The following is a 17,651-nucleotide window of genomic DNA, read 5'->3' as shown; positions in this document are numbered from 1 at the left end:
CTGCTCCATTAAACAATTGACCATTGCGTAACGGATTGCAGAACACTGCGATCTGCAAAGGTCACAACAGTTCAATTCAGGTCCAAGAGGAAGTTGAAATTAGACAGACTTCATATATTTAGCCAAGATATGTGAATTCCTTAGGATGCTGAATGGGACTCGTGATGTGTTTTAGTTGTCTATGAAAAGACTTTGAAATATGTAATGTGTGACCCAAAAGACACGCCTTCGAGTTAAGCATATTGCATGTGTGTGTGTGTAATGTGCTTCAGTGTGTGGTACACTGTGTACTACCCACCGTGTTCCCAGCCCATTATCGGGTTCTATTCTTAGATTACCAGGTAGCATCTGTCAGTAGTGAGTGACCACCATCTCACCTTTTAATCCAGTAGCAGTCAGTACATGCAGGCAAGGCCTAAGGGACAGAGGAAGAGAGCGATAGATAGTGGTATCATCAGAGGGGACTAGTGTCTGCTGCATAAGAGAGAGAATACTAACGACAGGAGAAAGAGTGGGGGAGTAGGAATGAGAGTGATAGACCACCCATTGGTCTCTGTCTAAGTCTAATCAGGGGACGACTCCCAGTCCAGACCCAAAGGTCAGTCGTCATTAACACTCCCTATCGTTCCTTTTCTCTCCCTCGCTCCCTTTCTTCTCCTTCCTAAGCATGGGGGAGCCTAACTGTGTATAGAGTGTCAGACAGAGACTAATGCTTGTGTTTATCTCCCAGATATCAGTTCCAATATCCTGCCTTGAGAGAGTGCACACGCAGACATATTCACACACACAAGCACACACGCTCAGTCTCGAACATCCCCCTCTCAGGGATTCAGAGCAGTTGTTAAGGGGGGGTTCCATTAAGTGCCCTCTACTCAAGGGCACAGAAGGAGAGAGAGAAGCATGGTAGAAGAGACGTCTGTGAATGAATGGAACAGATTTGACAGGTCATCGAAAAGCTTTTTGTAAATGGTTTTCATTTATTAAAGTTTTGCGTATGTAGAGTGATATGCTTGGTTATCCTGCATTTCTGTTACTGTCAAGGAATTCAGTGAAAATTCATAACCAAAAATGCACAAGTCAACCTCTCTCAGCGTGTCACACACAGTCTCAAATCTATTCGAGGATGAATAGACCTACTGAAGGTCATAAATATTAAGTTTTGTTTGTTTGTTTGTTTTAAAAAAAGCCCAAATAATTTCCTAAATCACTGGGGAAGAATAGTTTATAGCAAACAGTATTAAAACTGAAGTGACAAGTGTATTTGTTGGGGAGGTTTTGTAGCTAGGGATTAATACACATTTGGTGTGGTTGTAGTATTTTTGGCATTAGGACACTTGTGAGATTGTTTAAAAAACTGAAGGGGCTGGTAATGTAAAAACTTGTCATTAGTGTAAAAGTTTTACTGAATTTCTGAACAATGAACAAAGTCTAATACAGCAGAGAATAAGTTTTGTCTTGTCTTGTCTTTGGCCTGACAGGAAACAGGTGTTAAGAAAATCATTTGATCAGTAGGATTAGTTTTTGATCATTTCATGGGATTTGTTGACAATGAAATAAATATAAAATATTGCCAATGTATTACAAATGTAAAAATAAGGGATAAAGGAAATCCAGATTTCTGATTGGGCCACAATTCTCTCTCTCTCTCTCTCTCTCTCTCTCTCTCTCTCTCTCTCTCTCTCTCTCTGCCAGGAAGTTGACTCGGTGTTTACGCTTTTAGCCGCAGTGCTCCATATTGGGGACCTACGTTTTACAGCACTGACAGATGCCGATGCAGCCTTCCCTTCAGACCTGCAGCTGCTGGAGAGAGGTCAGTGCCCCCGCACACACGACCCCGGTCACATGTGTGGAGGTGGGCTGGGAGGAGGGGTGCATCACGTTCGCAAACCTCGTCTTGTTTACCTCATCATCGCCTTTCCCTCTGCCTTGGATTTCTGTTCAGCAGTTTAACATCAATAGCTAAAGACCAGACAGTAACCTTTTTGGTGAGGTGCGTTTTCTGCCAAAACGTAACCATGGTGCCGAGAGATTGCTCTTGCACCCTCACTTCCTCACTGCTCCGGCTGGTGTTTGCTCTCTTTCTCTGTCTCGCTCCCTCATTATGCAACCGCTCCATGTGCTCCTATGACCCCTGACCTTAGAGAGATGGTAAACAAATGACATCAGCCCCTGAACGGGAAAGAGCCAGTTGTTGTCAGGGAGATGTGATGTCATGGTTAGTGATGTCAGCAAAGGGATTCTGGGTCATTGTCACCTGTTTCTGCTGCTTGTTTATGGGGTATGCTCAGAAATCCACTGATGACTAATTGCTGCCAGCTCTACCAATCAATTATGCAGGAATAAGCTGAAGCAGAGTTCATGTTGCCGTGCTGGCAGCGTGATATCATTATCGGAGGAGAGAAGAAAAAGGATGTTATCAGTACTCACATCCTCAGAGTGTTTGTTTATTTGGTGCCGTTGTTTTGGTGTTTTTCATCCTGTTATTCTGTCACTTTCTTTCTGTCTTCCTCTGTACAGTTTCTGGGATGTTGCAGGTTTCCTCCACTGACTTAAGCACTGCCCTCACCTCTGATGTTCAGTACTTCAAAGGTACCCACTCACCAGCCACTTGCCCCTCCCAGTGGAATCACTCTGTCCTAACTTTCATCAATTGATTAAACCTTACGGCAAAGACAAGTTAGAAATACAGTTTTTAATAAGGTGCAGCCACAGCATTGGAGTAAGGTCAGTCCAATGTGTCTATTGACTATTGACCAAAGTGCTTAGGGAAATCTGTTTTCCTACTTTGATAAGAAAAAACAATATAGTGGAAAAAATGTATTGGAAATGTATTCTTTGAGATCAGACTGCTCCAGATGGTTAGCAGAAAGTTTCATTTGTGTGACATAAACACAGAACATAAACGTGTTTAAAGGATCCCCACTGTGGCTGAGATACATGTATACCCTTTTATATATATAAGGCATTTTATACTTGGAAAAACATATATTCTTAAATTTGGATAGGAGCTTTACTGCAAATTGTCAGCCAATGTATAGGTACTGAGATATTTGTGATGAGCTAAAATGTGCAGATAATATTGGCCATGCAGATGGATCAGCCTTATTTTTAGTCCTATTTACATGATTATGTTTACCATAAACCACAGTAATCACTGCCCTCTTGGAGTAGAAAACAACTTTTGTATGCACTGGGACATAAAATCCCAGGGAAAACTGGTTATTTTTAAAGAAATCTTAATGTTTTTCACTGTGCCATCAGTTATCGTGTACCATCGTGTTGCAATGTCCCTTTTTTGTGTCAGGTGATGTGATCACTCGGCGCCACACAGTGGAGATGTCAGAGCAGTACAGAGACCAGCTGGCGAAGGCCATCTACGGACGCCTCTTCAGCTATCTGGTCAACAGTAGCAACGACTACCTACAGGGACAGGACGACAGCACTGGGTAAAGCTGTTTGTGCGTATGTTCATGTGTGTCTTTGGGGGTTTTCAGTGTAAACCACCTGAAACTTCTTTGGAAGCCAGAGGTATTGAAATCTGTTATGAAGAACACTGCCACTGTAGTGCATCTGTCATCATACAAGAGCAGTCACTCATTCAGGGCCTCTGGAGTGACAACACTGATATTGTAAGATGACACATAGTTTACAGTGGAGGTTTATAATAGTTTACATTTCATGACATGCAGAAATAGGTATGTACATTGAAATGGAAAATACTGAACAACAGAGTTGAGAGATTGAGGACACACCCAAGGTTTATGTGGAGGCCTCACAGTACACACATATACACACACGCACAGACACACGCACACACACACACACACACACACACACACACACACACACACAGAGAGAGACACTCACTCTCTCCTAGGTGGAGGCCATGGAATCCTTGGTGTTGTTGATGAAATGAAGTCTTATCACACCGATTACCAGATAACCCTGGTTCCATCTTCTGGAATGTGTTTGTGCTTTGCCTTGTTTACACACCAACCACAGACTGTAATACATTTGTCAAGAACACTACTTATGGCACACCCCCTTCAGATGTGTGTGTGTGTGTGTGAGACCCAAGCACACGAGCATGATAACTCCTGTCAGAGGGATGTAATCCTGATCGTGAAGTTAAAAAGGTCTAAATTGATACATATGTTCTCTATCTGTTCATTTGTTCCAGTGATCCTGCCTTGGAAATTGGGATCTTGGACATCTTTGGCTTTGAAGAATTTCAGAGGAATGGATTTGAGCAGGTGGGACATTGCCCCTGTACCACACCCCTCACAAAATGCATTAGTTTTGTGTTTCCCTTCTCTTCAAGCACACAGATATCTTCTTCTAATCTAGCCCAATGCATTTATGACATTCTTTGATTTATTTTTGATCCTAATCAAATTGTTAAAATATTTCGGACTGTTATCTATTTTAGCCCGGACATTTCATTCTGTATTTGTAATGAATGAGGTGAGGTCTGTGACTGACTGTGGCGTGATTTTCAGCTGTCCTCAAGTGAACTGGCTGCCGACACAATGACTGCCTGTGTCTGAGATGTCAGAGTAATAGGCAGCTTCAAACCAATGTGTGTGCGTGTTTGTGTGGAGAAATGTTAACATCTGTCCCAAGGCTCCATTGTTCACATGACTGAGTAAAATGAATGGCAATGGCATTTTTTAAAATTTTTTTAATGGGTGCTTTTGTCATACAGTAAGCTCAACTTCCAGGTATGTTTAGTATTCATCAGTATGGCTATAAACATGAGTAAATCTATCCTGTGGCAGTGCTCAGGGCACAATATTGAGAGCCTGAAAACAGCACAGTAACATCTCCTTTTTAGAGAGGTTATCAAACCCTGCATCCAACAAAAGACTGGAGTGGTTGATGTAGCTTTTCCTCTGTAGCATCATACAACAGCTGCTTGTGATTGTATTGCACTTAGGCAGAAATTAGTAATAATGTTATTCTTAATGTCCAGAAGTAGATTTTTGAAATGTGGGAAGTTAACTTATAGTATTGAGACTGGTTTCACAATGTGTGTGCATAACTGTATGTGTACTTTTATATCTGTGCTTTTGCATATACTCTGTGCACTGATGGATCAGCATACTTGTGATGCCTGCTTATTTGTTTTTTTTTCAGTATGTCAGTGGGTGTGATTAAATTGCACGGTGTGCAGAGTACAACATATTCAGCTCTGTACAGCTCACCTGTTACGGGCTGTAAATCTGCCATGTGCTCATCAAGCATGCACTGTTAATAGACAACACCATGGGAGGAGCAGTTAGGACCAGGCAGGCAACTCTGTGTATCATTGCCTGTGTGTGTGTTTGTGTGTGTGTGAGGTGTCTTAGAGTGTAATTCATAGTCCTCAAGAGGCTAAGTGCTTATTCCTGTCAGAGCTTACGTTCATTCCCCATGGAACTCCCACTCTGCTCCCAGCTTTTATTAAGTCTGGAGTGTGTTTGGATTTGTTTTCGTGCATGTGTGTGACTGGGTTTTGTGTGTTTGTGTGTGTGTGTGTGTGTGTGGCACTAAAATGTCAATGGCCTTACTCTTCCTCTGGATGATCTGTAATCCGAGTGGAATCAAGAGATTCTGGGGCCAGATCAGGTCACGGAGACAGTAAGAGCAGGTGCCAGAAGGGAAGTGAGGAGAGGAGGCTAACTATAGTATTATAAAATAGAGAGACACTACTATAACTCTGGCAGGTGGCAGCATTACCCGTCTCCTTCCCTCAGACATCATCAACATTGTTGCTGCTGAGCTGCATATTAATAGCAGTTTTCTCAAATCGCACACGTTACCTGCCACCCACAGAAGAGACAAGAGGAGGAGCAGGGATAAAAAACATGATGATCTCTTACAGTAGATGTGGCACATAAGTGACAAACAAGCCCTCACACTCTGACATGTTTGTACACACGTGTACACACACAAGCAGACACGTACATAGGCAGGCTCCACACTCACAGCACGATCAGGGTCATTAGTGCTCGTTAATTAGAGCTGTGTTTGTCAGGGGTGTGTTGTACCTGCTCAGCACTTTCCTAATGAGCTAACTCAATCAACCACCTGCTGGGACTAAGCCTTTAATGTACTAGACCAGCTTGTAGACAAACAAGGATGAAAGACGAACAGGGCTACAGCCGTCTGCAGTGCTGAACAACACGCCTCTAGATCAGCACTTCTCAATCAGCTCGCTGCGAGACAGAATATGGGTCATAGCACGTAGTCACGTGACAGCGCCCAAAGAGAAAACCTCAGACACTTTTATTTATGATTTTTACAACTCTGGCAAACAAACATTCATTCTTTTCAATGACTGGATGAATCTTTCTTTACCCCAAAGCTGACTGCTGCATGACTTTATCTGAGCACTGAATAATCCGTCAATATTTAATTTTCACTTTATTTTTGTGCTTGTCATTATCACTCAGCTTACAATAGACATGTTTTTCACACAGCATGGCATCTATTTTCATGTTTGACGCAGAACATGAGGTTAGACAACAAAGGATAGATGCATCTGTTCCTGGGTTGAAAAAGGGGACATCTCAGTGGAGTACAAGTGTGACAAATCATTGCAAGAGTACAACACTGTAAGACTCTTTTGTGTCCCTTTCAGTGACACATTTGGGTTCAGGAGAAGTTTAAACAGGCCTGCTGCTGCAGTGTGCTGTCCTGTGTCGTTCCACTTCATATTCCACGTTCCTTCTCATTACATCAATGTGACAAATCACACTGGAGTCTAGCCTCCAGTGCTCCACACGCTCACACCAGACAAACAAATTTGATTGACTCCTCCCTGTGCTGTGATTGGTTGGCTGTTGGGTTAGGTAGAGTTCATGTATCCCAGCAGGAACACTTTATCCACATTATGTTGGCATAGAAAAAAGGCCCTACATTGAGACAACTATTATTGTGTACATCATGCATGAGATGTCCCTGTAAACAGTTCTCAGGGCTTCAGGATCTGGTGTGCTGTATGAGTAGTCAGTTCATTTATGTCCCATTGACTTCCCTGTTGGTGCCACAGTAGGTTGCGTTTGAGATTGTTTTTGTTCATTTGTTCATATGTTTTAAAAACAGACATACAGTATTGTGTCTCTGAGGAGGAACTTCATGCCTTGTACACCAAAGTGTGTGTTTACAGGTTGATGTGTGTATGTGTTTGTGTGTGTTCCAGCTGTGCGTGAACATGACCAACGAACGGCTGAGGCAATACGTCTCTGGGGTGCTATTCCAGCAGGAGCAGGCAGAGTGTCTGCAGGAGGGCATCACCATGGATACCCTGTGTTCCCCCTGCAACCAGCCAGCCGTCCTGGACTTCTTTCTTCAGGTATTGTATGTTACTGGTCCAGTCCAGTCCAGTCTAGTTTGATGTTGCGTGACATAACTCAACATTCCATTCCCTCACAGAGGCTTCAACCAAAGCTTTAAAATCACAGTCAACTGAAGTAAAATTCATGGATTGCTTTTTGTTTTTCCTTTTATTTCTTTGCTGAAATTTTGTGTTTAAAGTTTGACATCCAACAAAAATGTGACATGTTGTGACATTTTTTGTGTAAAAATATAACACTCAAACTGGAATATTACTGGAAGGACTGGGGATAGCCCTGTAGTTAAAATGCCAAGGCCATCTAATTGCAATCCCCGCGGTTCTTTGTTGCATTGTACCCTTTAACCCCATGTTCGCTGCCTGACTCTGCTATCTCTATTAATAACAACCGAAATGTCCAAAAAGTCTAAAACAAGGGAATTTCTATGAAGCCATTTTATATGAAAAGAACAACTCTACCCTGTGGGGATCAATAAATGTGTCATAATGAAAATGATTTATTACTGTTATTATCAAGGGTGCTTTGTAAACATGACTGACATAAATAATATGAGCATCTGTTTGTTCCTCCTCCAGAGGCCTCAGGGGCTGCTGTGCGTGTTAGATGAGGAGAGCCAGAGCCTGCGGCCATCAGACCAGACCCTGTACAAGAGGCTGTCAACCCAGCTTGACTCCAATCCTACTCACGGCCTCTCTCTCACAACCAAGGACGGCAATGGAAACCCTCCTCCCAAAGACCAGGGCCCAGCCTTCACTGTCAGCCACTATGCTGGACAGGTTTGTCTGTATTTCAGAAAAATGCATATATATCTTTAGAGGTAGCAGTTAGGGCTGGACAGTGAAACAGGAGATATATCTCAAGTATCTGCTTTTTAACTGAAATAAAGAAAAAAGACATTTATGGCATACAGTTATATATTCACTCCACTAAAACAATTAAAACATGAAAGTGTGCCATCCTTGCAGTGTGGGCTGCACATGTGATGGGAGAATGTAATGCACTTGCAGAAGGTTGTAATTTTACTGAATTCCTATCTGAGGAGATGCTGGTAAATTATTTGTACATGTGATGGAAGAGTGCCCGGGTGAGTTTTTAATCAAAACTGTTTGTTCTGTGAAAACATATGAAAATGTGTTGCATAAGAAATCATACTTAAATATGAATTATAGATTATTTTACAGTTCCATGTAGGTACAAAGAAGAGCCATTTATTTAGATAATCAGCAGCTCCTGGTAAAAAACATAATTATCTTTCCATTTATCTGTTCCAAGTAAAAATTATACTGGGACAAACCTCAAATATGAACACCACAGTCACATTTTTTTATTCAAAATAATGTTTTTCTTTCAAAGACTAACTAGCAATGTTCACAACAGGAAGGCCAAACTCCACCAAGTGACAGAATAGTTATTTTGTGTTGCATGTAAGGTTAAATGTACTTTATGTGAATGTCCATTTATGATTTTTTTCTTTTTTGCACCAGATTTCATATGACCTCACAGGATCTCTCACAAAAAACAAGGACTCCCTCCCTCAGAATCTCTTGTTTACGATGAAGTGTAAGTACCCAGCGAATAACATGCATGTGAGCACATTGTGGCGTCAGATCACACTTGATCACAAAGATGCACTCTTGTCTGTCCCAGCAGCCCACAAAACTACCCTCTGTCTTAGTGTGACTGTGTTTGTATGTGTGTTTCTCATATGCAGCAGACAGCACCGTCTGTGTGAATGTTGTCTATAGAAGGTGCCAGATGTGGTGTGTTGTGGTTTGCGGGACACAGGCAGTCGTTGTGCGGCTGCCAGGCTAGCCTTACGTCCAGCAGCCTAATTGCTGTAATTCCCATGATGAGGCTAATCTTCTAAAGGCTAGCCCTTCACTCACACTTGGCTGTTGTCCCCCCCGTCTGAAAGAGTCGATACTTCACTGCTATTCATCTGCACACTCTGACATACTAACTGCGTGGTTTCTACTTAGGGGTGTCATTCCCTCCCCACTTTAACTTTAAGCCTTAAAGCTAATAGGGCACTAGAGGGTTCTGTGTAAGTCTATATTCAGGTGGTCGCAATGATTACTTTAAATCAAAAGACAATTACTCTTGTAGCTGTGTCTAATTAAGCCCTCAAATGAGTCCAGGGCTCATGTTTGTTTTTCTTTGCTTTGTACGCCTACCTGCCATCATCCTCCCATACTCTTTCTCTCCCTCTCTCTCTCAGCCTTTCAGATGAGAGCCTCACGCCCACGTTCACACACATGTTGTTTGGCTTTCTGAATGAGCTCATTGTTGTTGTGGACTGCTCCACGTGTTGTCGAGTGGCCTGGTCCACCCCCTCTTGTTGCCTGACTGATTGTTTACATGGAGCCTAACTTCATGCCTCCTCCCTACCCCGACTCCTCCTCTCATGCTTCTTTCCCTCCTTGTTTACATCCTCCTCACCATTCTCACTCCTTTCTTTCTCTCTCTCTGTTCCACCTATCCTCATCCTCCTCCACCCCCTTATTTCCACCAATGCTGTTGCTTCTTTTCACCTTGATTTTCCTCCTCTCTCTCTCTCTCTCCCTCCCTCTCTCTGCATGTATGTGCTTTGTGCCCAGCAGCCAGTGAAAGTGTGTTACTGCAGCAACTCTTCCAGTCCAAGCTGACTCAGACTGGTTCTCTGGTGCCAGCAGCCCAGGGCCGTGCTGGGCTGAGGGGGCCTAAAGCTGCACTGTTACTCCACAGGATGCCGTCACCCTCCCTTGTAACTGCCAACACAGTCCCCCAACAGCCCCGGAGGTACCATGACCTTACCAAGGTACAGTACACTGTTCACAGAGTGGTGAGTGTCGGATTTAAAGAACCACTCATGCTGTAAGCCTGTTGTTGCACTATAGCTATGATCGACCCCAGAATATGCTTGAGCATCAAAGGATGTTCAAGGCCTTGTAATTTTGTCTGCTTTTATTATTTGACAATTAGATTTGAAGCACACATTGCCTCAAAAGGTGCATCACTCAAACTAGCCTTTAAAACGAATAATATAAGAATTGATGAACCATTCAGAAGGTGACACGGTAAATTTTGGAGCTCTTTGTGCAACTGATTGCTGTCCCAATCAATGGAAAAACAGGGGTAGTATTTTTGGGGGGAAGAAACCAGTCTAATTTTGGCCACTTCCCACCACAGCGCTCTATAAACCTCTAGGAATAGGATTTGTTGGTGGGAGAAACTCCACAAGCATGCATGCATATGCACACACACATGGTCGTGTGATTTCCTCTTTCTGTTCTCATGACACACAATCATAAAGAAACACATTATTTATCAGACACACCTGTGAAATACATTCTCAATATGCCAGATTTCTTTGTCTCAATCCATCCTCCCGCTTGCTGTCCCTGTCTGCACTTGATCTTTTTTAAATCTTTAGAAAACATAACATACTTGTGCACAAGGATAACTGAAAAGTCTTGCTGGTTGTGTAACCTCTTTGGGAGCTCTGCCTGCTGTCTCTGTGGCTCATTAGCCATCTAGAGAACAGACTTACATAAGACCTCTTTCACCTCCCTGATCTGTCCCAGCAGCCTTATACGGTAACATTAAGTAATATTGCAGTACTACCCTGGGTGTAGGACAATAAATAAGACAATAAGTGTCATTGGCCAAGCTTGGCTATAAAGCACAAGAAACTGAATACTTGGATCTGACAGAGAAGTGGTCTAACAGGAGTGTTCATTGTGCATTACAAACATCCCATACAGCAATAATGCAAAATGATTTTTAACTGTCATGTTCTAGTCTCTAGTCAAAGCCACATCACGTGATATGATGTTATTATATGTGACGATTATGTTGTAATGATTACATGTTCCTCAGGGGCCATTTGAAGGTTGATGCACGGGTATCTCATAAATTTTTCTCTCCATTATCTCTTGTCAGATCTTGAAGAAGAAAGGCTCAAGCTCCTTCCTCCAACGGCTAGAGCGTTGTGGGCCCATCACAGTGGCTGTCCAGCTAAGGGTAAGAGTCATTTCCCTCCTCTGTGTAAGACAAGGTCAGGCCTAATTCTAATGAAGGTCTCTAAGTCATAAACCATGATGCTCAGTTTCTATTCCATAAAAGTCATTAATGAGGTTATTGATTAATTGGTCAGCACATCTTCCTCACAGCCAGAAGATCTGAATCTGCCATCTGCAGGATTCTTTCTGTGTGGAGTTTGCATGTTGTCTGTGTACATTCTCTCCCATGCTAGTTTCCTCCCACAGTCTAAAGGTGTGCAGGTCTGGTGCTTGGACTTTAAGTTGTCCATAGGTATACATTTGTTTATGTGTCTGTATGTGTTAGCATCCAGCCCACGGTGTACTCTGCTTCTGGCTCAATGCATGCAGAGGCAGGCTCTTTCAGACCTTTCACTGAAAAAGCAATTTGGAAAAGGATTTTGATGTTTGATGATTTTCAGCCTCTCTGGACAATAGTTAAAAAAAAAAATGTTAAAACAACAAATTAAGCTTACAGGCATACCTTCGAAGCAGTGATTGTCATTGTCATAACAAGCATCTAATACAGCACATGTGTAACAGCTTTTGAGGTCAGTATTTAAGTTAATTTTACTGCTTTGATGCCGGTAAAACAAAACCAGTTTGTTCATTTTACTTTTGTCTTTATTTTACCAAACACTCGTTTGCTACATAGAGTATCTGCATCTGGATCACACTTCAAAATTTTTACTTAGATCTGTCAGTGAAACTTAATTGTTTTATTGTGAATTTAGTCCTCATCTCAGGAAACTGTTGTAGTTTCTGCTTCCTGATCTTTGCATAACCACCCCCTCATCCTGGTCCTCAAACCACTGAACATCATTCCAACTTATGCATGATATTCTACTATATTATATAGCGTTGTTTATATTTATATTTATTTTGTTAGGCAATTGGGCTTATACCGGGACCGGGGAAACTAATTTCGTTCCACTCATGTTCTACGTGTGTGAAATGACAATAAAGCTCCTTGAATCCTTGAACACAACCTTTGCAGCGCTAAGACATATTTAAAGAAGAGTACTGTGATTTAATAACTATATATAAAGCAGCAATAATATTCAGGTCAAGGAATGCAGTTCAGTATCTGCTGGTGATGCAAGAAGGCTGAAATGTGGCCCCGAGAAGCAGTACCTTTGGTTTGAATGAAGCCAGTGTGTTGCACAATCAGAGTTGTGGGCTTGTGGTCGATGGGTCCCTCAGGGAATGGCAGCGAAGGAGAGAGTGGGCTGGAGAATGATGCTGTACCAAGCCAAGCATGAAGCCCTCCACATGAATGAATGAACAATGAACAACAACCACTGTGTGCTGTGCTCACGTATTTGTGTGTGTGCGTGCATGTGTTTGGAGAGAGGACGGCAGTATAAATGCTGTCAGTGACGTGCAACGATGAGGGGAGAGGTGCTGATCATTGTACCTAAAGGTATGCAGAGCACAGAGTGACGTCAGTTAGAGGAGTGGCAAAGACGCAGATGTAAGTATTTACGTGGATTTTGGATGCAGCAGCCGGGAATACAGGGCTTGAAGAAAAACTCTCTCACACTCACACACCCTTTGAAAGACCAAGGAGCCCTTTGTGTTTTTGCTTCCTCCAGAGGCAAAAACACACCCCCAAAAATCAGACCATTTTGTCCCAAACACAACGTGATCTCACTTCAGTCACTGTGACTCAGAAATCAATGTTACAACATCAAAAGGAAGAAGACGAAGAGCGTTTTTGTCTGTAGCACTTACTGTCCTAGAGCAACCCGAATACTATTTAATGTTATTAATGAAAGCACGACTTTCTGCTCATTCACTTCTGATTGTAAAATTACCCCTCAGTATCTTTGACTGTATCTCCTCTCACTTTTCCTGTTGCAGAACTCGCTGTCAGAGGTGATCAGTAAGCTGCAGGCTTGCACTCCTCACTTTGTGGAGTGTGTGCGCCCCAATGCCAGTGGTCAACCAGACAGTTTCGACAGCTTCCATGTTTCTGCCCAGCTGCAGTACATTGGGGTGCTTGAAATGGTGCGCATGATCCGTTATGGATACCCTGTCCGCCTGTCCTTCCCAGGCTTCCTCAGCAGGTCAGTGGCAGAGCATGGTGCATAACTGAGAGTGCTGTAGCTGTCACAACACCTCTGAAGTTACTGTTCCATCTCTGTGTGCTAATTTATTCACTTCATAGCCTCTTCCTCTCTTCCAGCTTTTTAAGGTCTTGAAGATGGTGGATTGCTATGCTTCTTTTCTATGTCTGTGTGTGTCTCAGTTGTTCAAATATATTAGACTCCCAGCAGGTCGCTGTGATCTCTGTCTGTTTATGTGTGACAGGGCGAGCAGGTCAGAGTAAGCTCAAAATGTGACAACATATTCCTTCGCTACATCTGCTGTACAGGATCACGTGCGCACTTGCACAATAGCATTGACAAGTCACAGCAACCCTTGCTGTCAGAAGCACAAAATGACCTTGAATGGCTCTTTTAGAGTCTGTTGCAGCTGATGAATGCCACTATCACATTTCCCATGTCAGCCCGACACACACACATTAACCAGTCAGTTGTCGGAAGGTCTCTTTTTTTCCCATCTTCCACACCCAGATGTCAGTCATTATTTCTTCCCATCACCTCCTTTCTCGACTCTTTTATTGTATTTCCCTCACAGTTTGGCTGTTTGTCTCAGTCTTTCTCTTCCTGTTCCTCTGATTCTGAGAACCAGTGCAATACTGAGAGGATTTGGCTCTAAGTCTGTCGTCTTCCTTCTCTCTCTCTCCCCCTCTCTCTCTTTTTGGGGATAAAAGGATTAACATGTACATTCCTGCCAGATAATAAGAGAGGACAAAGCTGGTCACATGACCCCCCAAAAGTTTCCACTACCCTGCTGTAAACATCATCACATCACCACACACACACACACACATACATAAACTGGTGGTGTCTGCCCAAACTTTAATTAAAAGAAAATACAGTGAACTAAGATTCTGCTCAGTATTCTAACCCTGAATTCATTTTTTGGATTTTTACTGGTGGGCTGAAGTATCTCTTAACCAGCAAAAGGATATACAATACAGAAAAGAGCTACCCAAGCCCTGTAGAGCACTGCGCAAGTGGATGAAGTGAACTGCATTTATTGTAGGTACAGTCTGACACTTATTATTTCTGGCCAAACATATACCAAGTGAAATAGATAAGTGAAACTCAGATAATAGGTTTTCATGAGGGAAAACCTGAATGGGGAATTGAATCTGGAGAGCTAGGCTGGTGTTAAATGAATGAAGTGAATCCAATCTAGATTATATTGTTGTCTGTCCGTAAGCTTCCTCTAGCTCCTTTGTGTTTTTGATGGATAAACCTTGTAGAGCCAACATTCTCATTGTTCGAGCTGTAATTGAAAGATTCCTGATGAGGGTTATGTGAAAGCTGCTTGTTAAACCATATGTGTGTGAGACTGTATGTGAGTGAGTGTCACATAGTGTTAGGGAGCCATGTGTTGCATGATAACACTGTGTTCGCAATGGGTGCGCCCAGAAGATAACTGAGCATCACTAGGGCCAGCTGGTCACTAGAAAGGGGGAACTTAATCATTACAGGGCTGGGTATAAACCAAAGCGTGTGAGCACAGTAATGTGTGTATTTCCAGTGAACTGGTCTGACATAGGATGAAGGGATTTTGACTGTGATCTCACTCTCCTGCAGTTTTACTGAGATTGTAGCCTGTTTTCGAAGATTTCTGTTGTACATTCACATTGTAATGTTGAAGTTGTTAGTTATGCCTCCATGCTGGCATGGCATGACTGGAAGCTTTATGTTTTGGGGTTGTCTGTCTATGCCATTCTTGTAAATAAGATATCTCAGGAACGCCCAAGCTCCCGTTCTAGATGTAGTTGAGCTAACATGAATCAGATCAGTTAGGTAACTGATATGAATACTCCCATTGGCCTACCAGTAAAACGGCAAACATGCTGAATCCTCAAAATGTTGAAATAACATAACGTTACTGGAATTAGAAACTACGGAACTGTAATTTTAACCACACTCATCACTGAAAAAATAATGGAATTACCATTTTTGTGTGCTCAGAAATTTCTTACTGTCCAGCACAGAGTTGTGTGTATTGGTGTATTGTGTTTTTTTTTTCTTTGCGTGTTTGTATGTATGTATGTGTGTGTGTGTGTGTGTGCGTGTGTGCATACAAATGGACCTTTTGAATGCCCCTTTGTCTGACGTGTGTTCCTGTTCTGCTGTTTATACATTATGGCTGTGGTTAATTTAACTGGCTGCCACTCACAAAGACACCAGTCTGCTCAGCCCAAGTGCCATTCATATCTCTCTGACTCTCCTCCACTGGGTTTAGACAGAACCAATGAATGAAACAGCCTTGGCCAAGGAGGAAGCTGCTGCAGGGTGGGGGTGGACTACACTGCTGTCTTCACAGAGCGCTTTCTCACATAATTTCTCAACCATTTCTCACATGCTCTCTCTTCTGATCCACCATTTTCTTTTTTTCCTTTCATCTCCCCACCTCTTCTATCCTGCCGGTCCCAAAATGTTTTATGTCTTTCTGCCTTTCAGTTTCTTCAGTTCAGTCTTTATCTTTCCTTTGTTCTCTGTCAATTTGTCTGATTTGCACACGCACTATATCAATTTTGTCCGGTTTCTTATTGCCTTTTCTCTGTCTATTTGGAAATCTTTGAGAACAGACCCCTGCCCTTGACTAATCAAAATGGCAGACCAATGAATCAGCCATTAATCTTCAGGTTGCTATATTTTCGTGAACACAGACACGAAAGTGCGTACATGCTTACACACTGGAACCAGGCAGGCCACTTCATGAAGTCATAGTAGTCCCCTGAAGCAAATTCCATTAGTGTCCTGGTAACCAGAGTGATTTACGAGGAAATCTATTTTACCGTTGCTTTTATTTGTCTTTTATGATACACTATGTGTTTTGTGGCCGGGTTTATTTTGTGCCAATGTGTAAGGTCAAATACCACCACTTGAACCTTGTTTCTGAAAATCCCAGCCCTCCACATGTGTTGCTTTCTTCTATTTTTTATTCTTACAAAGTGAATGAGAAAGATGCATCAGTATTCATAGAGCATGTCCCAAAACACCCCGCGACCCTGACGGATAAGCGGTATAGAAAATGGATGGATGGATGGATGTCACAAAACATATAGGTCAGGTTTTCTGTAAGGGCATGTCCAAGTGGGTCCTCATTACCTCCCACTGAGGGATAAGCACAAACATTTGTAGGTTATTAAGTTACCTAGAGAACAGTATCAATCATTCAGACTCACCAATGGGATGAAAATCCATGACTGAACAAAGCCAATAGTCTTTGAGGATGTGGGAACTGAAAGGTTTGTCTGATGGATAGCAGCTTCAGAGAGGAAGTTAGTGGTTTAAATTCCAGCTGCGTTGCCTTTACCACTTTTGTGATGCTCAGTCACAGTAGTCACTGATGGCTCTTTGGTCACAGAGAACCACTTTAGGACCCCGTAGACTTCCATTTAAACTCTTATCAAAGAGGTTATTTCACTTCTTTGACTCCACATGAAGTCCCCTTGGGTCTTGTAAAGCAGGGACTATCGATGGTTTTCATATCCTCATAGGGGAGGTCATGGGTTTACAGAGTTCCTTTGTGTTTTATAGGCCCAGTGGGACAGCGTGTGCTGTCTGTGGGACTGGTATTACCATAGAGAGAGAGGGTTAGGGAGAGTTCAGACAGACCCCACTCCTCCAAATCCAACTCATCCCACATTCACATGCCCTCACTCACTCACTATTGACAGCACAAGTGGTTTAAGCTTCCAGCCATTTGCTTGTTGTATTTCCTCATGTGATGTATGACATCATCAGTTTTCTCTGCCTCTCATTAATAACAAAATGGAAACACTGACCAAGTGACTGATGTGAAGTTTGGGTTCCTTTGTATATACTTGGCTGGCTCCTCTTTCATGGGGAAAATGTCAGAAATACTAACTTATCTCTGTACATATAGTATGTATTATTACATATCTTATACATCCTTAATATGTCTTCAACATTGATGTCTAAAAGATGATACTCTTGTTATTATGGAGCTACATAAAAAGCTCATCAGGGGTCAATAAGGCTGTCAATATCAGATACACGATTGTTATGGCTAAAAGAATTCACAAAACAAGATTATTGTCATTTTGAATATTATGGTTATCATCAATATGGGAATATCATGCAGCTCTAATAACTTAATTTGTGATTTATAAACTTTAAGGGTAATACTCTCAAGAGTAAACTCTCAGTCAGTTGCCTTAAAAATAGTGAATTGTGTC

General features: G+C 42.3%; 1 protein-coding gene across 7 annotated transcripts in view; it reads left to right on the top strand.

The window, feature by feature from the left end:
- Positions 1–17,651, top strand: part of myo16 (myosin XVI) — a 102,007-nt gene that overhangs the window by 63,195 nt on the left and 21,161 nt on the right. For all 7 annotated transcript variants that reach the window (XR_006844640.1, XR_006844639.1, XM_046403291.1 and 4 more), the window contains exons 18-27: positions 1,693–1,810; positions 2,518–2,589; positions 3,305–3,446; positions 4,181–4,253; positions 7,184–7,336; positions 7,913–8,113; positions 8,822–8,897; positions 9,938–10,134; positions 11,259–11,339; positions 13,220–13,425. Coding sequence is in view for 5 of the 7 variants with exons in the window: in XM_046403291.1 (XP_046259247.1) it covers positions 1,693–1,810; positions 2,518–2,589; positions 3,305–3,446; positions 4,181–4,253; positions 7,184–7,336; positions 7,913–8,113; positions 8,822–8,897; positions 9,938–10,134; positions 11,259–11,339; positions 13,220–13,425 (1,319 nt within the window). In the remaining 2 variants the exon portion in view is untranslated. The remainder of the gene's footprint in view (positions 1–1,692; positions 1,811–2,517; positions 2,590–3,304; positions 3,447–4,180; positions 4,254–7,183; positions 7,337–7,912; positions 8,114–8,821; positions 8,898–9,937; positions 10,135–11,258; positions 11,340–13,219; positions 13,426–17,651) is intronic.

Source organism: Scatophagus argus, chromosome 11 (assembly GCF_020382885.2).
Source record: "Scatophagus argus isolate fScaArg1 chromosome 11, fScaArg1.pri, whole genome shotgun sequence".
In the NCBI taxonomy this organism is placed as follows: Eukaryota; Metazoa; Chordata; class Actinopteri; family Scatophagidae; genus Scatophagus; species Scatophagus argus.
This window is presented reverse-complemented; position numbering and strand designations above follow the sequence as displayed.